The 22,212-nt window shown below is 48.9% G+C and overlaps 1 protein-coding gene across 5 annotated transcripts in view; it reads left to right on the forward strand.

Moving 5' to 3' along the window:
- Positions 1–22,212, forward strand: part of RIPOR2 (RHO family interacting cell polarization regulator 2) — a 232,991-nt gene that overhangs the window by 184,500 nt on the left and 26,279 nt on the right. For 3 of the 5 annotated variants that reach the window (XM_047859368.1, XM_047859370.1, XM_047859367.1), the window contains exons 9-13: positions 7,384–7,427; positions 9,196–9,716; positions 11,225–11,354; positions 16,030–16,707; positions 19,958–20,139. In XM_047859368.1, the coding sequence (XP_047715324.1) occupies positions 7,384–7,427; positions 9,196–9,716; positions 11,225–11,354; positions 16,030–16,707; positions 19,958–20,139 (1,555 nt within the window). Of the gene's footprint in view, positions 1–7,383; positions 7,428–9,195; positions 9,717–11,224; positions 11,355–16,029; positions 16,717–18,531; positions 19,491–19,957; positions 20,140–22,212 lie in introns of those variants that run through there. The other 2 variants (XM_047859372.1, XM_047859371.1) reach the window with 2 other exon arrangements.

The raw sequence follows: 22,212 nt of genomic DNA on the forward strand, positions 1-22,212 counted from the left end.
TCCCAGTTGTCTCAAAAATGCTTTGTATGGTTGGTATGTTGCCGTCGGGATCCACATGAGGTCCAGGCGTCATTAGTGGTCGTTCGGTGTCTCTCTCGGGCTTGCTGTCACCTAACACAGACCCTTCCCATTTCCTTTCTACTGTCGACTTGGCATAGAAACCATTGTATAGAGTATCCCACACCTAGATTTGTCTTCTGGCTTCTCTGTGGTGTCGCTTCAGTAACTCCCTTGCACTCATGTTTTCTGTAAACTACCCACCAGTCACTTCCTTTTATTCACCTCTAGTGTTAAACCCACAGAGGTCTCTGCGTTTTCCTCTTTTTCCCAGCGCGTCTGTGGGGTTTGCTCTGGCAAGTTCCAACCTAGAAGCATGATGGGGTTATATTTGTAGCGCGGCATCTTCAGAACAAACAAGGCGTGCTCGCTGTAGCAGACGGAGCATCTGCCGGGCCTCGCGGGCAGGGCTGTCAGATCAGCAACGGCAAATCCGTTGAGTTTTGAGTTCGCGCCCGTTGACTGCAGCGGCGAGGGCTGGGCGCAGGCGGTTCCGGTCCTCGGGTTTCGTCGGCAGCCTGATCCCTGGCTTGTTGCTAATGGGAACTTAATCACCCTCTTGCCTACTTTTTGCGGTTAAGGGAGTAGAGAAGGGGTACTTTTTCAAGTGTTCAACGGGAGACTTTCGTTTTGGAATCTGTCATTTAAGTCTGTGGGGCACTGTTTGTGTCCAACACCAGGCCCTCCGTGACAGCACGAGAGCCACTCTGCATGTTTATTGCTGGAGTAACAGTGACCTTGACCTTCAGCGTCTGCAATGGCTGCATTCTTCTCTTGGGCAGGCCTGAGAGTGAACTGGTTTGTGATTCGGTGTTAAATCTCAACACCGGCGGTACCACCGAGGTGGGGCATCCGTGCCCTTTCAGTTTTCCATTTCTTGTCTTCATGTTGGGTCCTCACGAGAGTCAGAGGTTCCAAAACCGCTCAAGCCCTGCCCCAGACCCAGCAAGTCGGGGGTGGGGGGGTGGGGGGAGTTGGCAAGATTTTTTAAGACTCTCAGGATGGTTTCAGCAGCAGCCTGGTTCTGGAAGACAGTTGCCCTGAATCAGTGTTTAGCAGCAAGCACTTCCCTCTCCTTTCCCCCGACGCTCGGTCACCATCCGTGCAGACTAGTCTGTCTCTCGCTGAGAGAAACTCGGGCAGCACATCTTCCCGCTGTTCCTACTGGGGGTCCCAGATTTCCCCTATTTCTGGTGCTCACGGCTCTCCAGGGCACCCATCATTGGTGAGGTGATAACTCCCCCCATTTTATTGGCAGGAAGTGGGCGTTCAGTGACTTGTCCTAGTACTCACTAAGTTGGAGTCAAACTTGACACTGAATTCCAGGCCTCTCCCAGTCCCACGCTCAGTCCCATATGAGGAGGACTGAAGTTTAAGAGAGCAAAGCAGACGCTATAAACTGTGGCTCAGAGCATGGCCTTTCACTTCCCTAATCTGACTCAGAAACTACAACTAGGAAGCCTTTCAAGGGTAACACTGGCACGGAAATCGTCCTTTCTTTTGATAAAGGGAAGCGTCCTCACACTGCCGAGAAGTCTTATGTCTTTACCATCAGCTACTTTATCTGTTATTCCTTCTGGTAAAACATAACTACCCCAACAAACATACTGACATAAACTGAGGATATTTCATAATATTTTCAGACCTGGTAACCCGACTTCCTCCTGCCACACCCTTCCACACTTCCCTTTTTGCCCCACCCAACGTGAAGAAAACAACCATTTTGGGGTGGGGGGGGGGCAGTGGGGGTGTGGCTGGATTGATGATAAAAACAACTGATCAAACACTTAGGGAGCCCCTGCTCTTGGCCATGCCCTACACTGCCTCCCGATGCATGGCCCCAGGTCTGAGTTCCACCCATCCACTGGAGAAGATGGAGGTATGAGCCAGCGTGTTCTCATTCAGTGGAACGAATCACCTGCTGGACCAGTGGGGAGGCTGGATTATCTCAGAAGCCTGGGGGGGCGGGGGGAGAAGGGTGCCACTCACCTGTCTTGGGGGACGGAAGCAGGGAGGTAGGAGGAAGGCTCCCCAGTGTCATCTCTGAACACGAATGAGAGGGACTGCTCTGGGCACATGAACAGCAAGGCAATGGCGTTCACCAAAGAGGGTAAAGCATGTGGAAAATGGCAGGCGGGCTGGCAGGGCTGAGCCGCTTCCTGGAAGAAGAGTTACGGACGTGCGTTGGCACTGGATCTTAAAGCACCTTGAATGTCAGTTTAAAGAGGGAGCGTCTTGTTAACCAGGACAGTGACGAAAAGACGTGGGCTCTCGGGGAACAGTAGCTCCCACAGCGATTGTTCCAGTGACCCTCCAGGCGGTGTGTGTCCCCACGCCTACACCTGCCCGTCCAGCTTGCAGGGCGGGTCAGGCCTCAGCAGAGGGGAGAACTCCCTGTGAGCTAGTAAATCTGCATTATTTATACCTGGTCAATAAATCAGGAAGGCCTGTAGCAGAGCTCCTGGCTGGCCAGCTGCTTGGCTCTTTGCCTTGGAGTAGAAAGTGTGACTTCCTTAGCTTCGTAACTACTCCACCAGGTGCTAAACTTTGTTCACAGTGTCATGAATACCCGGCCACCCTTTTCCCTGTGTATATGCGGTCAACATGTGTGATCTTTTTTATCTCTGGAGCGGAAGATCATCATAGAACTAGAAAACGTGGGGAGCATTGTTCTGGCAGATAAGTCTCTGAGCAAAGGAAGGAAAGGTGAGCGGCTGCCTAGTCTAGTGTCTGGGCCTTCCAAATGGGGTGCAGAAGACCGTTCAATCAGTAGTAGGTTTTACAGTAAAACAGCCAAAGGTAGCCATAGAAATAAAAGTCCCCTACCCCCACCCATCCCTGGATGCTAGCCCCCAGTGGTCCTCAGAGGGGCCGAAATGAAAGCTTTCTAGACTGTGCAACGGTAATCACAAAACCACTGAGAAAGCATAAAGGTTTCCCCAACTGTGAAAATCCCAGCAAGGCTCCAGCCGGGCCTCAGAGACCTCAGGCTGTAACTACAATTGGCCTGCTGTTGGTTTTAATTCTGCAGCCAGTACGGTGATTGGCTTACAGGAGCAGAGGGCGGGACCTGTTTTTTGCCTGCCTGTTGCCAATTGGCTACATTATGGTTGTAATCAGGGTCTCAGTGTGATAGCACTACAAGCGATTCTAAGAAATTTTGCTTTAATAACATGGGCTCATAAGCGCAAAAACATCCCTACCAAGTACCTTTCTCCCATTAGATAAGTTCCTCAGGTATGAAATTCCCGGTAATTTTGAAAGGGGGAAAAAAAAACCTTCAAAGGATTTTTCCCTTTACATACCTTGTCAGTTTTGGGTTTTTTGTTTTTTAACCAGGCTTCTGTTGTATTTGCACAGGTAAGCCTGCAGCGGATGAAACCTGCACTAATTTGCACAGGTTTTAAAGGGCACTTTGGATTTTCTTAGAATCAGCACATCTGCCCTATTCTGATTTGTAAAAACCAGTCAATTGTGCTTTTTTCCCCAAAGTATTAAAAAAAAAAGACTAATCCTGCAGAAAATGACTAGGGAAAATTGACTTTTTAAATTCTGCTCTTATTTCAGTAAATCTTTTAAAGTGGCTTGTTATGTTCTAGTTATTGGCAAAGTCCTAAGTGGCCTGGCTCGGTGGGGAAGGAGGCAGAAGGAGGTGGTGAGTTGCTGCCATCTACTGACAGACAGTGGTAACAGCGGGTGCCTTTTTTAAGCCTAAACGGACCTTCCCTATCCTCTTAACTGTGGCCGTGCCTCTTGGACCGGGGAGAGGCGGTCATTCATTCCAGTCTCACAGCTTAACGGGGCTATTCAAAGAAGGCAAGATACACTGTGTGGTGATACCATCGCGGTCAAATTTACACGGGTAAAACCATACATACCCTCACATAAGAACAATTAGGAACTCAAAGGTCGTAAACAGGTCGTTAAACAAAGGTCGTTTAACATTGGCAAATATACCCAAAATTTTTAAATCATAATGTCATCGCTCTATCCAGTGCTAAACTTTGTAAAAATTGTCATGAATATCCAAACAGCCTGTTCTCCGCATATATGCTGCCCGCCAACCAACATACGTGATCTTTTTTATGTCTTTTTTCTTATAAACACATATTTGAAAAAAAATCCAATAAAAATCGCTATTGAATGCCAAACGTTTAATTTTCCTCTTAATCCCACCTTACCAGAGACCATTATTTTTAATATTTATATTAATTATCATAACATAATTCATACATAATAATTAATAATAGCTTGTTAAAGATAGCTAAACATTTGTACTGAATTTTATTTTATTTATTTATTTTTTTTTAACGTTTATTTATTTTTTTTTTAATTTTTTTTTCAACGTTTATTTATTTTTTGGGACAGAGAGAGACAGAGCATGGACGGGGGAGGGGCAGAGAGAGAGGGAGACACAGAATCGGAAACAGGCTCCAGGCTCTGAGCCATCAGCCCAGAGCCCGACGCGGGGCTCGAACTCACGGACCGCGAGATCGTGACCTGGCTGAAGTCGGACGCTTAACCGACTGCGCCACCCAGGCGCCCCAACGTTTATTTATTTTTGAGACACAGAGAGACAGAGCATGAACAGGGGAGGGGCAGAGAGAGGGAGACACAGAATCGGAAACAGGCTCCAGGCTCCGAGCTGTCAGCCCAGAGCCCGATGCGGGGCTCGAACTCACAGACCGTGAGATCGTGACCTGAGCCGAAGTCGACGCTTAACCGACTGAGCCACCCAGGCGCCCCTGTACTGAATTTTTTTTAATTGAAGTATAGTTGACCCTCAATATTATATTAGTTTCAGGTGCACAACGTAGTGATTCCACAGGTTTATATGTTCTGCTGTGTCCACCGTGACTGTAGGTACCGTTCTTCCCTATACAACACTGTTACGATACCATTGACTATATTCCCTACGCTGTGCTTTATATCCCCATGACTTATTCCATAACTGGAAGCCTGTACCTCCCACTCTCCCCTTCACCCACTTGGCCCATCCCCCCACCTGCCTCCCCTCTGGAACCCATCAGTTTGTTCTCTGTAGTTATGGGTCTGCTTCTGCTTCTCGTTTATTTTGTTGGTTTTGTTTTTAGATTCCACATATAAATGGAATCATACGGTATTTGTCTTCCTCAGCCTGACCGATTTCACTTAGCCTCATGCCCTCCAGGTCCATCCATGTTGTCACAAATGGCAAGATCTCATCCTTTTTTTATGGCTCTGTAGTATTCCATTGTGTGTAAGCATTTGTAGTGAATTCTGAACTGGAGGGTTTTTTTCATAAAAGTATATTGGTGCTTTTCATTGGAAAATGAGAAAATAAAATTGCCCATTCTTATTAAATTTGTTTCATTCCTTCATTAAAACTGTGTCTTCGGGTCCTTATTAGGGTAAGAGACTTTGCTTTGTGGTTGCCATGGAAGCAGAGTCAGGATTACTGATAAGCCCCTGTTGATGAGTTTAGTCCCTACATTTATTGTGCACGTGTGATGTGCGTCTCTCCCTCCCCACAACTATATTTGTGCTTGACATGCAGTAGGCGTTCCGGAAATATTGATGCGTGAATACAGGCCACTCCCTTTGCCCAGAAGTGCCTGCTTACCCATGCCCTCATTTGCCTGTGGTGAAATTCTGTTGTTCAAATACTACCTTCCCCCAAGAAACTAGCCTGCGTTAAATGAGATAGAGTTTCTTGTTGAATTACACCTAAGTAACACATTCTTACAAAAATCCAAAATAGAGAAAAACATCTCCTTTTACTATCTCTCCATTGCTGTCCCTCTGTCTGATGTGCATCGATTTGCTACCTTTTCATATAGATAACATCTTTTAAATGAACCATGTATGGCACATGGTCAATAGATAGTATGACCTGGGGCGCCTGGGTGGCTCAGTCGGGTGACCTTCCAACTCCTGGTTTTTTGGCTCAGGTCATGATCTCACAATTTGTAGGAGTTCAAGGCCCACATCGGGCTCTGCACTGATGGCACAAAGCCTACTTGGGATTCTGTCTCTCCTCTCTGCCTGCCCCTCCCCTGCTTGTACGCTCACGTGCTCTCTCTCTCTCTCTCTCTCAAAATAAATAAATAAACTATAAATAAATAAGTGAATGAATGAATGAATGAATGAATGAATAGTATGACCCCATTCCTGAATATATAATCATTACTATGCATTAGGCACTTACTATGGACCAGAGGCCATCGATTGTCTTTACAAATAGCTCTCTGAGGTGGAGACTGTGACCTCCCCGCCCTTTTAGAGGTGATGAAATTGGAGTTGATACCTAGAGTAGGCTCCCTGGTCAATAAAACAGAAGTCGCCTTCTGCTTTAACTCCTCTTACTGCCTCGGGTCCTTGTCTGTTTCATCCCTGTGGACTTTAATCACATTTTATTCTATTTTCTGGGTATCGGTGACCTCTCTCTTAATTTCCAGATCATTACCCCAATGCACAGATCCCCCCACACGGAGTCTCAATGAATATCTACAGAAAGAAAGAGACTGATTAAATTCAGGGTCCCTGAGATGTCCCACGACAGTGGCCTGACATGGTTTGTTCTTGCTGCTACATCAGAGATGGGGCTGGATCCCAGGTTGAGCAGATCCAGCCCGGGGGAGACGTGCTGACGGCATGATCGAAGGGAAGCCCCCTCTCCACATGGGGAGTGTGGGTTGTTGTCATCTGGTTGGTTGTTTTTGTGTTCTTAATTACTGCCTTTGTATAGATGATAATCCGTTTTAAGTGATCTCATCACACACTAGATGGTGCATTATGCCGTCTAGTTGTCCTTATCGTAATTATCTCTCTATTATCATTATGCTGGGTAGATAGGAATAGGAAAACACAGGAATGAGTGAACTGGGGAGAGGCGAGGGGGACAGACTAAGCCCATGGAATCTTCACCCAAGTGAGAGACACTTATCAGAAATCACCAATCTTTGGGACAGAAGGAAAAACAAGACAGCAGTTTGTTTTCATGGGAATATTTTGGGTAAATAAATGAATGTATCTTTCTGGCCCTAATTCTCTGGTCCTGGAAGCTGGGTGGACTTCTAATTGGTCAAAGGTTCATAGGGTTCTAGTCCCTGTCGAGCAGCCTTCTTTGCCCCAGAAAGCACCATCTTTGGTTAACCCGGCCAGGAATGTTCTCTGCAGCGGTGATAGATGGGATTCTCAGCTGTCCCCTCATCCCCTCGGGTGGTCCCTCAAAACTATTCCATGAGCTTTCACAAAGGTCTGATGCTTCTGGTTTATTAACGTTCCAGTGTGGGCTTGTGAAGGGGAATCTATGCCACACCTCATGTCTCTGTTGCATGCTTACAGGTCTGGCTGGTTTTGCTCGCCTCTGTCCTGGAGATCAGTATGAAGTAAGTATTGTGTCCATCTGCCTGCTGGAATTGGGGATTTGAGGGACAGGAATCAGCTGCCATTATTTGGTTTCTTACATTGCCCTTTTTTTTTTCCTTTTACATTTGTTTATTTGGGGGAAAAATGAAGCCCCAGTGAGAACGTTTGGAGGTGAAGACCCCCACATACTCTTCATCCAGACACCAATTTTTTTAATATGAAATTTATTGTCTAATTGGTTTCCATACAACACCCAGTGCTCATCCCAACAGGTGCCCTCCTCCATACCCGCCACCCACCCTCCCCTCCCTCCCACCCCCATCAACCCTCAGTTTGTTCTCAGTTTTTAAGAGTCTCTTATGGTTTGGCTCCCTCCCTCTCTAACTTTTTTTTTCCCTTCCCTTCCCCCATGGGTTTCCGTTAAGTTTCTCAGGATCCACATAAGAGTGAAAACATATGGTAGCTGTCTTTCTCTGTATGACTTGTTTCACTTAGCATATCACTCTCCAGTTCCATCCACGTTGCTACAAAAGGCCGTATTTCATTCTTTCTCATTGCCAAGTAGTATTGTATTGTGTATATAAACCACAACTTCTTTATCCATTCTTCAGTTGATGGACATTTAGGCTTTTTCCATAATTTGGCTATTGTTGAGAGTGCTGCTACAAACATTGGGGTACAAGTGCCCCTATGCATCAGTGCTCTTGTATCCCTTGGGTAAATTCCTAGCAGTGCTATTGCTGGGTCATAGGGTAGATCTATTTTTGCAGACACCAATTTTTAACATAATGTCACATTTGCCTTATTATTACTACTATGATCGTTATTTTGCTGAACCATTTTAGACCAAAGCACAGGCATAGTGACCTTTTGCCCCATAATTATTTTCCCCAAAATGGAAGAACCTGCTTTCCTATCAGGATCGTGCAACTCTCAACGCAGCTGACTTAACATGGGCATTTGCCGTACGGTCCATATTCGTATTTTCCCCAGTCCCAATGTTGTACTTGAAAGCAGCCTTTTCTCCTGATGCAAGAGCCAGTCCGGGATCATGAGTGCTCGTAAATATCACGGACTAAAGAACACTAGTATCTAGACCTTTCTTTATAAAGATACACTCCAGAAAGTAAAAAAGGCTTTTCTCTTTTCCCCTCTTTAAAAGAGAACTTCCCTAATTGAATCATCTGTCTTCTCCAAAACCCTCTGTGATCATCCTTGGGGCGGGTGTAAGGGAAGGGTATCTTCCCCTAAACGGTAAAGCTGTCTGAGCAAAGAGAGCGGAGACCCTCTCCCTGGGGTCTGTCGGATTTCAAAATCTTTGTCCAGTTCTGCCTCCCTCATCCAGGAGGAGGAGGAGGGGTTTTTGTGTGTGTGTGTGCTTCTGGCTGCTGAGTAGATTTTAGCTGATGGTTTCTCCTCCCGCTCACGGAGCTGGGGGGTCCAACGGCTAATGTACTGAAGCATTGTATTCTCCCAGGAGAAGGATCTGGTCACCGTGACCGTGGTAACAAGGAGACACGGGTTGACCTTTTACAAAGAGGGCCCCCCACCCCCTCTGCCTGGCGGAGCAGACCTTGCTCCCTCTTAAAAGCCTCTTCCCCACTCACCATCTGCCCCTCCTCCGCCCAGACCCCAGGGAATTGGAAAGACCCACAAGAAGGGGGTGGGCGAGGAGGACGGAAGAGGGGGGGGGCAGCAGCTGATTTATTCCCATGCCGTGTATCTCGGAGTGTGGGTGGCAAGTCGGGCGAGGCCCCTGGAGCCCGAGGTTTGGTGTCTTCTCCCCAGATTTTCATGAAGTACGGCCGACAGAGGTGGAAACTGAAAGGCAGAATAGAAGCCAACGGCAAGCAGAGCTGGGACGGAGAGGAGGTCGTGTTCCTGCCCCTGATCGTCGGGTTCATTTCCATCAAGGTTCAGTATCGTCATTGTCATATCCTGGTGCACGGATGGGTGACCCCGTCGGTGGGGACCTTTGTTCGTGACTTCCGCCCGCGGGCCCTCCACCTTGCAGACTCCCCTCTGCACCCCGAGTCCGCCGTGAAGACCGTGGCTCTCGCCCAGAGCGGGCCAAGCAGAACAGGGGAAAGTGTCCCTGGCCTTTGTCCGGCACCCCCCTCCCCCACCGACGTAAGGCCGTCCCTGTCCCTCTCTCACCAGGTCACGGAACTCAAAGGGCTCGCAACTCACCTCCTGGTCGGCAGTGTGACCTGCGAGACCAAAGAGCTGTTTGCCGCCCGACCTCAGGTGGTGGCGGTTGACATCAATGACCTTGGCACCATCAAACTGAGCCTGGAGATCACCTGGTAGTAAGTGGCCCTTTTCAGTTTTGCCACGTTACAAATACGTGCTGCAGACCAGTGCTGTTCAGAGGGTGGCACGGGGACCATCGGCATCCCCAGGGGGGCTTGTCACAGAAGGAGACTCTCGGGTCCCACCGAGACCTGTGTCAGAACCTCGAGGGCCCGAGGCTCTGCTCGGCTGGCTCAGTGGGTGACGTTTGCACATTGTCAGCTCCATAAGCTGGAGAAGCCTCTGTCTTACCACTCTGCTCCTCTCCTACTTCCTGCTTGAAAACTGTTTATTGTGCTGCCTTCCCTCCTTCTCAACCTTTCAATGTATATAAAGAAACACAGCTCTGGGGCGCCTGGGTGGCTCAGGTCATGATTTCGCGGTTCATGCGTTTGAGCCCCGCATCGGGCTCTGTACTGACAGCTCGGAGCCTGGAGCCTGCTTTGGGATTCTGTGTCTCCCTCCCTCTCTCTCTGCCCCTCTCCCACTCGTGCTCTGCCTCTCTCTGTCTCTCAAAAATAAGTAAACATTAAAAAATTAGAAAAAAACACAAATACAGCTCTTAAGCTAATTTGGAAGAAAAATAACTGTCCAAAGGAGATATTTCACCCTTGGAAAAAATCCCGATTCTCTCTATAATGTCTTCATTGCCTGTCCCTCTTTATCTCGTGTGCCCTATGCTGCTCTGGGAAACTTCTCGGTATCTTTCACACTCTACTGAAATAGAAAATTGCCAGGGAGGAAGAGATACCTTTCGTCAGAGCAGTGAACTTAAAGGTGGTTTTCTGAAGTCACCTCATGAGAAAGGTCGTAAGCCATTAAACACTGGTCGCCCACGACGTTTGACACTGTGCCCCTGGTATATTTCCATGCACGCGTGACGTGCGGGGCACCGATATTCAGGGTCCTCTTTCCGACATAGAGGGTGAGGTATGGAAGCAGCAAGGACCCCGTTGTCTTGTCCATGAACCCCTGTGGACACCTTTTGCCCGGCCTCCCTCCATGTCAGCTGTAGTCATCGGTGTGGCAAAGGCAAGACCGTTTGTCTTGCCGGACGAACCAGATGGCATGATGATAAACAGGGTGACGGTGGACAGACTGTCCTGCACGCAACAGGCTCTGTGTTGACAGAAACGAACAGGAGTCTACGTTCATTTTCTTTAGAACAATCGCCTTACTCTCCTGTATTGCCAACATAAAGCTCAAAGAATCTTTACAGACTGACATCTTGTACTGGACAAGCATTAATATGTTTCCATGTCTAACATTAACCAAGAAACAGATTTATCTAATGGCTGGGTGTATAGGTGAATTGCACTTAATGCCATGATGATAACCTTGGCCCCTGGAGGGGACTCAGTCTTCTGCTCCACTTTGTTTTATCTTGGTTTATCGCCCGCCCGGCCAGCCCAGTTCCCACTTTTTTGAGTTTACTTTAGTATAATGAGGTGTCTTCTCGGCCTGCGGTCCAGGGGTTAGAGGCGACCTAACAAACGTGCGTTCACGGGGACCTGTTGTGTTGCAGCCCCTTTGACGTGGAGGACATGGCCCCGTCCTCGGGCGCCGGGAGCAAGGCCGCAGCCCTGCAGAGGAGAATGTCCATGTACAGCCAGGGGACCCCGGAGACGCCCACCCTGAAGGACCACTCCTTTTTCGTAAGTTCACGGTGATCTGGGGAGGAGGCGCGTTGAACCCGAGGGGGGGCTTGCACCCAGTATTTGAAACGCGTGACACGGCATTAGGGGTTCTCGGTAACTCCTGATAATGCTCCAAGATGCCCTTGGCCATCTGCACAGGGCGGTGGTAGACCGCCCCCTGCCGTCTTTCCTCTCCCCTCACCCCCCTTTACTGATCGCACTGATAACACGCAGACTTTTCTGAAGACTCTCTGAGCTCAGCCTTTTAGAGTGAGGGGGTCCACAGCGGCCTCCTAGTTCTAATCAGAAACGCAGGCTCGGGGGTGCCTGGGTGGCACAGTCGGTTAAGCGTCCGACTTCAGCCAGGTCACGATCTCGCGGTCCGTGAGTTCGAGCCCCGCGTCGGGCTCTGGGCTGATGGCTCCGAGCCTGGAGCCTGTTTCCGATTCTGTGTCTCCTTCTCTCTCTGCCCCTCCCCTGTTCATGCTCTGTCTCTCTCTGTCCCAAAAAAAATAAATAAACGTTGAAAAAAAATTTTTAAAGAAAGAAACGCGGGCTCGAAAGCTAACGAGACACGGTAACCAATGCTTTCCGCTAACTGCGCGTCTTGCTTTGACTTCCCAAGCGGTGGCTGCGCCCTCCGGCAGACAAGCCGCGGCGGCTGTCTGTCTTGAGTGCCTTGCAGGACACTTTCTTGGCCAAGCTGCACTGCAGCCGCTCCCTCAGTGACCTGCCCTCCCTCCGGCTGAGACCCAAGGCCGGGCTAGAGTTTTATGTGAGTGCGGGTGGCCTGCCCGCTGGGAAGTGCTTGCCGTGGGGGCTGGTGGCACGTGTGCTGTGGTCTGTCCGTTTTTCCCGCTTCTCTGTCGTGCTCATGGGGCGACGGTTACAGCCGTCCTGTCCCTGGGGCGGGAAATTGGGTCACGCATGCGCCTCTGTCCGCCAGGTGGTTGTCCCTGTCTTTGGCGAGCCCCGCTTTTGTGCTGTGGTTTTTCTCCGCTGGGGCAAAGATATCCATGGTAACAAGATCTTCATCTTTTAAAAATACAATTACACTTGCGGTCAAAGATGTTCCTTCCCAAGTCCAACTAGTTTATCACCAGTAACAGTCTTTAGGCCTTTCGGCATTCAGATGCACTTAGCATTTGAGTAACCTCAAAAAGGGGCATTCAAGGAGGTCAAAAGGATGCACACCAATTTAACGAGAGCCTTTTTTATTTAAAGAGGTTCTTAGCCTTAGTTTATTGTAGTGTCTGTTAATTTTTGCTGCCTTAGCAAAAGAAACTCTTTCATTTGTAGCCAGGAATGCAGCAGGTGACCTACATTGTATGAGGTTAGGTCACAAGAGAACGTCTTGTGACGTTAGGTCACAAGAGAGGGCACACGTACACACACATGTACGTGTGTACATGGAATATTCTGCTCTTTACGAACATATAGAAGTCATCTTTGGGTGGGGGGGGGGAGTCATCTTTGAATGTCCAGAAAGGAAAGGACTAAAAAGTTTTCTGGTTAATGATGATAATAATTGCATCTAATTCGTTCAATTACAAATCCCAGGTGACAAGGACCAGACTAAAGTAGTGGGGTTTCCGAGGAAAACGGAAAGATCGTGTGAGGAAAATGTGCCTGAACACATGGACCCAAAAACGATATAGCAGATACAATTGTATACGTAACCACGGATATCACGTGTATATCCATGTTCGCCTGCTTTAAGTTGTGGAGGGAGTTGGTAGAGATCTTAATAGCATAATTTAAACAAGAGTTTGATGGCTTCTTGTAGCCTTTTGGATAAAGGCAGACGCCTCAGAGCGGCTCTTCCTCGGCCCGGCTTTCCACGCCTGCCATTGACCACTCTTCGTCCTCTGCCTGAGCCCCTTGACCTCCCCACCGCTCTCCAACCCCACCACACCCTCCGCGAGCTGCCATCTTTGCGCACACAACGTTCCTTCTCGAATGCACTCCCTCCTCCTCGCCTCCGCCTCCCCATCCTGCAGGGCTGAGCTCTGGGACCCCCTGTTCCCCAGGCGGCAACCATCCCCGTGCGGGGGTCCTGCCTTGTTGTGTCACGCCTCAGTTATCGCACACGCGCTCGCACTGTCGTGTGCCCGTTTATAGGCTCCCCTTGGCACACCGGGAGTCTCCTTGAGCAGAGCACCTCGGCTTCGTCTAACTCAACCTTGGCCACTTCGTGTAGGTGCGCGTTGGGTTTGGGAACATGAGGCCCGAGAGAAGCGGCTGGTGAGGACTTCGGAATTTCCGCAAGAGTCCTGATGGAGCAACCCCCCGCCTCAGCCAGTGCCTCCCTCGTCCCCCAGTGCGGCCAGGGCCCCGGGGGTTCTGTGAGATGCCTGAGGGATCCCCTCGGAGGAAGTCCAGGGGGTAGCCCTTTTCCAATCCTACCAGAAGCTCCCCCTTTGTCTCTCCTAGAGGGGTAAGGTGCAGGGGGGCAGACAGAGGGCAGAGGACACCGAAGGAGACAAGCCCCAGAGCCCACGGGGCTCACCTGCTGCTTCGCGGCTCCTGGGGGGGTTCCCAGAACTCCGCCCACTCCCGCCCCTGCACCCCCAGGGCCCTGAGCAGAAAGCGCGGGGACCATTCACAGAAGAAAACGTTCTTTAGAGGCAAAACTGAGCTGCAGAGGTTCCTGGAGTGCCCCAGTGACACAGCTCACCCTGTGGTTAACCAGAGGAGAATAGAAAGTTTGGGTTGAACTGACTGCACGTGCTGGGATCTGGCGGCCCCAGCCCAGCAGCGAGGGGACCAGAGACACGGCTGGGAGGACAGGGGCTCCCTTTCCGTCCGCTCCCATTTCACTGGCTGGAACGTTTTGTTTCCCAGAACTATGATGGTAATTCCTTGCTTTGTATGTAATTAGGCATGAGCGTGGTACTTAACTATTTACCTAGAATATCAAATCCAGAACCCAGGAGAAATTATCATTTTGAAAGAGCTGGTCTCAAATACCCAGAAAACTTTTTCCACGGAGCAGCATTTGGTACCGAGACCCTGCACGGACCGCAACGTAGGGAAAACTGACTTAGAAATCATTTTAATGCCCGCATAAAGTAATTATCTTGGTTACCTGGATATTTGGAACCTCTCCCCCTTCTGAGCTCTGCTTCATGGATCACAGAGTGTACTTGACCCAGCCCGGGCGGGCTCGACAAGAGGACTCGCTGTTTCTAGACACAGCTCTGGCTGTGCAATCGCGGGAGACGTTCAAGTTTATTAGTCTCCCGTTTTTACAGAAGCTATGCCAGTGTATTTCTGGCCTCAGTTATTTGTGGCATGGTTACCAAATTAATAGAACATTTTCAAGGGCTTGGATTTGTGGGTAGAGATTCTTTTAAAATAATCTATGATAATTGAAGCAGAACAAAGCATCCCGTCTTTTGAGTGAAATAGCATGAATGTTGTAAAGTCTTTTAAGATAAATGCCTCCCCCCCAAAATTGGTAGCATTATTCATAAGTACAGCTGCCAAATATTGTGAGATCCTGCGTTTCAGGAAACAGGCTCACTTGCCTCCCCTCCCCCACCCTTTTCTTTTGAAAATGTTAAACCCAAGAATAGTCTAATGAACTTTCACCTAGATTCAACACCAGAAGTCCTTTCTAAGAGCTTTGTTTTCTCTTGCCACACAACACAACCACACACACACACAACCACACACACACAACCACACACACACAACCACACACACACACAACCACACATACACAAACACACACACATACAACCACACACAAGCCACACATACACACAACCACACACACACAACTACACACAAATCACACATACAACCACACACACACAACTACACACAAATCACACATACAACCACACACACAACCACACACGTACAGCCACATACAAATACACAACCACACACACACAATCACACACACACACAACCACACACATACACACAACCACACACACATACACATACAACCACACATAACCACACACACACAAACCACAAACATACACATATACTACCACACACACAACCACACACACATACAACCACACACAAGTCACACATACACACAACCACACACACTACAACCACACACATACAACCACACACAAATACACAGCCACACACACAAACCACACACACATACAACCACACACAAATACACAACCACACATATACAACCACACACATACACACAACCACACACATTCACACACTGCCACACACACACACATACACATACAACCACACATAACCACACACAACACAAACCACAAACATACACACATACTACCACACACACAACCACACACACACGCACAACCACACACACACACACACATACACACAATCAACAAATGAAACGTTAATATCATGAAAGTGCCGGTTGTTTATTTTAATGATCTCGTATCTTGTCTGCACACAAACCACACCAAGCATATAATTTGTATTTAAAAATAATGGTGTCAGGGCTCCCGGGTGGCTCAGTCGGTTCAGCATCTGACTTCGGCTCAGGTCATGATCTCACACACGAGTTCGAGCCCCGCGTCGGGCTCTGTGCCGACAGCTCAGAGCCTGGAACCTGCTTTGGATTCTGTCTCCCTCTCTCTCTGCCCCTCCCCTGCTCACTCCCTGACTCTTTCTCTCAAAAATAAATAAACATTAAAAATTTTTAAAATAATAACGAGACGCCTTTTATCCACAGTCTAATCTACCCGATGACGTCTTTGAAAATGGCAAGGCCGCTGAGGAGAAAACGCCACTGTCTCTCAGCTTCGGTGACCTGCCCAACGAGGACTGTGCCCTCACCCCGGACCCAGCGGGCTCTCTCTCCAGCGCAGGTGCGGCAAACCCCGAAATCACCATCACCCCCGCAGAGCTGAGCCCCAGCAGCCCGTCCTCCCACAACGAGGGCACGGAAGACTCCGCCTCGGCATCTTCCAGAAACTCCTCACGAGAGGGCCGGGAGGCCAAGCCGCCCCCGGAGGAGCCCCCAGCCGGGCCCAGGAGCCCCCCGGAGCGCCGAGCGGCGGCAGGTGCCGGGCCGGAGCGCCTGTTCCTGGAGAAGGAGGTGGCCGAGGCGCTCCTGCGGGAGTCCGACGAGGCGTCCGAGCTCAAGCCGGTCGAACTGGACACTTTTGAAGGAAACCTCACGAAGCAGCTGGTGAAGAGGCTGACCTCGGCCGAGGCGCCCGCGGCCGCGGACAGGCTGCTCTCCGAGGGCTCGGTCAGCGGAGAATCCGAAGGCTGTCGATCCTTCCTGGACGGAAGCTTGGAGGACGCCTTCAGCGGGCTTTTCCTTGCGCTGGAGCCCCACAAGGAGCAGTATAAGGAGTTTCAGGATCTGAACCAAGAAGTCAAGCATTTGGATGATATTCTAAAAGTAAGTACCGTTTCAGGGAAACCAGACTAGGTTTGGAGAGAGGCGTCTGAGGCCAGCTTCTGTGCAAAGTTGCGTATCTATCTTTCCCTGACCGATAGATAACCATCCTTTGGCGCTGACTTTTCCACCCCGGTAGCACATGTTAAGTTTCGTTTTTCCTCACAACAGATCGATGTACCTAAGACGATCAGGAGTTAAACTAAACAGCTCTGAGGAGTGGCTGAGCCCCTTTGGTCCCAGAGTTAGTCACTGTAAACCCATGTGATGTGATGTGATGTGATGTGATGTGATGTGATGTGATGTGATGTGATGTGATGTGAAACGGAGGCATTTTGATGATCATAATGTCACTGAGATGCTACTGGATAGGATCCCTTCCTGACTGATCAAGACTTAGGCATGGGTGGAGCCATGGGTCTCTCCCCTCCGCACCCCCCCCCGCACAGGCCTCCCCGCCAGCCCCGGGCACTGCCTCCAAAGAGTCCCTTCTCCAGACTTGTCCCAACCAGTGAGTCGGAATCGGAGATAGATCCAGCACCAATCGTCATCTGCTGTGTTCTAGAAGCCAGGGACCCCCAAGTCCACCAGAGATGTCCTCTCAACCCTGTTCCTGATCAGACAGCTCAGTGTGGACATGGTGGGAGCAGAGAGCAAGAGGGATGATCTCCGCACAGGCGGGGGTTCCTAACGATGGGATCATTGTTGCTACACCGGAATGTATGTTTCTACCGGGCATACAGATTAAACTTTTGAAAACACGGCACAAGAAGACAGGACCTGATTTTGTCCTGAATCCCACGCCACTTCTGTGTCCTTTGCTACTCTAAGGTCGCCGCACAGGAAAGAAATCGGGTCCTTTTCCAGGAAACAGCAATTCTTTGCTGACCTGTGCTATAAAATAGGCTTGAAAATAAGGTGCCGGTGGCGAGCCGAGATTCCACCCACAGAAGCCTGTTGTGTCCCTTGGAATGACTGTTTTTCAGATGTGGTCTTCTCAGTGGCCTGTGGGAAATGCATTTCCACACATTTCCAAGGCTTCTCTGACTCTCTTAGCCTTCTCAGTCATGCTCCCCTAGCTTGGAGGGAGATTTGTCCCCAGGGCAGATGAAACTTCAGGCCCAACTCTGCAGATCCTCTAGTGCCCATGACGGACTAATTCAGTTGTTGTCCTCTGAGAGGACGCTCTGAATCTGCCTTCTGGAAAACATAAAAGTGCCCGTTCAGGACCCGTGTGTTCATGCTGCTTGCCCTAGTACTCCAGTGAAAACATCTTCTAACCCCCCAAGAAGCTCTCATCTGCATAGGTGACCAGCTTTGCTTAGTAGGCGAAAGGTGTTCAATTTAAAGACAACTGACCCCACCTCTCGCAGATGCCTTCGAGAAAGCAAGTGGAGATACCAGTTCCCATTTCCAGACATCTGGAATGCTGAGAAGTATCTCGGCCCACCAGGAAACACTAAGCACCCCATCTGTTAGTATTATAAAAACCTGGGGGTCACAGATTTCTTTCCAGAGTGTTATTTCAATCTGCTGTTGTTCCAGAACGTTCCTGCCTCTAAAATCCTTTACTGTCCCTCCCTTCGTTATGATCGATATGTAAACCCATCCATACCGTGCCAGGTCAAGTTCAGCAGATAGCTACTTACGAACGAAGACCCTAGAGGTGGGTTGAGTCTGGACCAGCTCCTTCTATCTGTCTGAGACTGAAAACAGCATTCGAGTTGAGGGCTGGGGCAAATGGCTTTAGATCCAGCCAGAATTAAAGCATCAGCTGGACAAAGCTTTCTCTTTTCTCCCCCCCTTCACATTCCTAGGACGCTAAAGCCTCTTGAGGATCAGAAACTAAATGATGCTGCCCCTGGGACGGAGATCACTGAGGGTGAAGGAAACAACTCTGATTTAAAAGACCGAAAGACGGTTCCCCCCGTGGTTTTGTGCCATCTTGAGTATCAGAGACAGCTCTCTGCGAGGCGCTGCCTGCCTTGTGTTGCGAAGTCAGCGAGGAGAGCCTGAGAGGGTGGACATGTAGTTCTTCTGACTCACAAGACTTGTCCCGTTCAGTCCGCCCCAGCGTCTGTCCTCTTGAATATTTGGAAGGACTTCTTTCCATCTCTGTGCCCGTAGCAACTGGCGTTACGCTGTTTGTCTTGCTTCTGTCTGTGTCTAGCAATACAGAATTCCCCAGGCCCTAGGATGGGTTTGCCCACAGTATCCCAGGGCCCAGTCACGGAAGTGACGGGATTTGTTCCGGAGAGGAAGCAGGGACCCTTCTTGCTGGCCCTGTACCCTTCCTTTTCTCCTCAGCGCTCAAAGAAAATGATATGCCGTGAATGTAAAATCAATACACTTGCCTAGGGAGTATGAGTTAAGTCTGAGTTTGAGTAGTTTTCTCTTCCTGGGGTTGGTTGTTTTTTGTGTTTTTTTTTTTTTAATCCTTTAGAACAGGTTCCTTGGGCAGTCAGCTCCTGTGTCGGGACACTGCACACGTTACAGATTGGTTACTATTTGGCACGGACTCCGTGACTCTCTAGATTTGTCTGCTGGTTGTATTTTCTTTGGAGTTGAGCTCTAGGCAGAAGGGTATGGCAGTTCCGTTTCCCAAGGCTTTCTGGGCTGTAATGTTTTCTCAACTTTTTATTCTAAACTTTCAAGCAGACGTAGGGGTGCCTGGGTGGCTCAGTCGGTTGAGCGTCCGACTTCAGCTCAGGTCTCCTGATCTCGCAGTCTGTGAGTTCGAGCCCCGCGTCGGGCTCTGTGCTGACAGCTCAGAGCCTGGAGCCTGCTTCCGATTCTGGGTCTCCCTCTCTCTCTGCCCCTTCCCTGCTCATGCTCTGTCTCTCTCTGTCTCAAAAATAAATAAAAACATTAAAAAAAATTTTAAATAAAAAATTTTTAAAAAAACTTTCAAGCAGAAGTAGAGAGAATCCTGTAACGGCTCCCAGTGTGCCCATCCCCCGGCTTCCACGATGTCAGCTCGCGGCCAGTCTTGTTCCGTCTGTTCTCCTACCCGCTTATTTCCCTCCAGATCATTTTGGAACGAATCCCAGATCCTGTGTCATTTAATCCATCGTTGTAGTTTTTTTTTTTTTTAATGCGAAGATTTTAAATGCATTTTTTTTTAAATGCCAACAACAACAAAAAATAAAAGCTTGGAAAAAAAGAAAGTGTCGCATCTTAGATCGAGTGTTGCCTGTTCTGTTTCTGCTTCTGGATATGTTGACCTTCTCCCCGATGCCTTCTGCCTTTGCAGTGTAAGCCAGCCGGAAACCGCAGCCGGTCTTCCAGTTTAAGTCTTACAGTCGAAAGTGCTTTAGAAAGCTTTGATTTCCTGAACACCTCTGATTTTGACGAGGAGGAGGATGGTGATGAGGTTTGTACTGTTGGAGGAGGCACGGACTCGGTATTTTCAGACACTGAGACGGAGAAAAGTAGGTAAGTGTGAAGTCAGCGTCCGCTTACCTCTCTTCTGAACAGTGGTTCTTTGTTACTCTCAGACGGGACCCGTGCACGTCTCCAGGAAGAGAAAACTCCCTACACGAATGGCCAACTGGCTTTCAATTCCCTCTTATTGGCAAGGGCCATTTTTAAATGTTGTTCACCTCTCTTGTGTTGTCGGAGGGAAAATGAATCACCTTTCTTCGTTGTAAATAAAGGGGAAACTTTTGTGTGGGCATGTGTTTTGTGCACACCGATATCTTGGAGGCTCCGGGGGTCGACAACTTGCCCCCGGTGCAATGAATTCCAAATTCACGAAGCGTGCTGTGTGTCTGGAGACCTCTTACTGGATGATCCACCTGCACCTGGTTCTTATCTCTTCATTTTGTTGTGCTCTGCTTTTTCCACCCCTGTATCTCTTGCTCCCTTTGGCAAAGTTGCTATACGTTAACCTCATCCGTGCACGCGTCAATGTCAGGTTTAAGTCCAGGGCACGTAATTGCCTCAGAATGTAACAGGGATGACCAACAACTGGTAACGATTTCTTCTGCTTCTGCAGCCCAGCAGGTGGAGAATGAGGCCTTCTCTGGGGAGGGAAGGGAAGGGGAAGGGGGATTGTTGTCACCTTCTCCATCAGCCTTCCGTGTGCGGCCACATCTTGTCTTTGGCACTAGCGTCTGGGGTCCGTTTTGTAACTTGAACGAAGCAAACCAAGCACAGTGGAATTTGCTCACCTTCACTACACACACACACTCACACACTTTCCCAAAGGAAAGGGCAGATTTCCACCTTCTTTACTTTTGCCGTGTTATGTAAACAGGTTTTCAAGTTACGCCATCACGAACCTCTCTGTGGGTGATGTTATGTCAGTGTTTTGGGGTTTTCTTGTTCCTGGAGGCTTTCTTCTTCCAAAACCAGGAAGAGAAAAAGTGAGAACTAGAATTTATGCTTTGAGCAAACTGAGGACACGGCAAACAAGTTACTAAACGAATGCAATGTTTAAGCGATGCCCCTGCATTCTATGCTGAGATTTCTCCAATTTGATCGAATTTGTGAAATGCTGCAAAACCAAAAATCTGTCTCCTCATTACATAATATGTCAGAGTCAGACATCAGTCTAAGCTTCGTTCTTCTGGCTCTCAGAAGCATTTTAACAACAAAAACCTCGTAGATTTTGTACGTTTTATAGAACATTGATATTAAATTGACTGAATCGATCAACTTTAGTATATGTCCTCAGTGATATTAGGGAAAATTGTGAAAATTGTGTTTTTTTTATGTTATTTTTTTTGAGTTTATTTATTTTGAGAGAGAGATAGCACAAGTTGGGGAAGGGCAGAGAGAGAGAGAGAGAGAGAGAGGGAGAGAAATGGAGAGAGAGAGAGAGAGAGAGAGAGAGAATCCCAAGCAGGTTCCGTGTTGCCAGCACAGAGCCCCATGCAGGGCTTGAACTCACGAAACTGAGATCATGACCTGAGCCAAAACCAAGAGTTGGATGCTTAACCAACTGAGCCCCCCAGGCACCCCCATGTGTGAGTATTAAATATGTGTTGATGGCCAGGATGCAGGCACAGTGCTTTCCCCTGGAGGCAGGTGTGCAGTGGAGTAAAGCGTCCAGTGCCTCTTAGCTCAGGTTCACGATCTCTTTAAATCATGGAGGCTGGAGGCCAGGAGCCCGGAAGCCAGCAGCTGCCCTGTCGCTGTCTAGCCGTGTGAACAGGACCCCATGGGGAACCCCTCTGCCCGTCAGTCCTCCCAGTGTGAAATGAGACAGCTCTTCCCTCTTTCCCACACAGATTAATTTTAAGAACAAAGTTGGATCATAGAGGCAACGTATTTATTTGTAAACGTAAGTGCCCGTCACGATCCCAGGTTTAGACAGTTCACCAGCGGGGAGTAAACAAGGTGTGAGAGGCAGAACCAAGCTCTGCCTTGGAAGAGTCCAATAAACGCCTTTTAGCCTTTGTCTGGGGTAGAACATCATGCCTCCTGTTGGCAGTTTTCCTTTTTCCTTCTCTTCTAGTAGCAATTGATCTGAGGCCAAAAAAAAAAAAAGCCTTGACATTATCT

Source organism: Prionailurus viverrinus, chromosome B2 (assembly GCF_022837055.1).
Source record: "Prionailurus viverrinus isolate Anna chromosome B2, UM_Priviv_1.0, whole genome shotgun sequence".
NCBI classification, from domain to species: domain Eukaryota; kingdom Metazoa; phylum Chordata; class Mammalia; order Carnivora; family Felidae; genus Prionailurus; species Prionailurus viverrinus.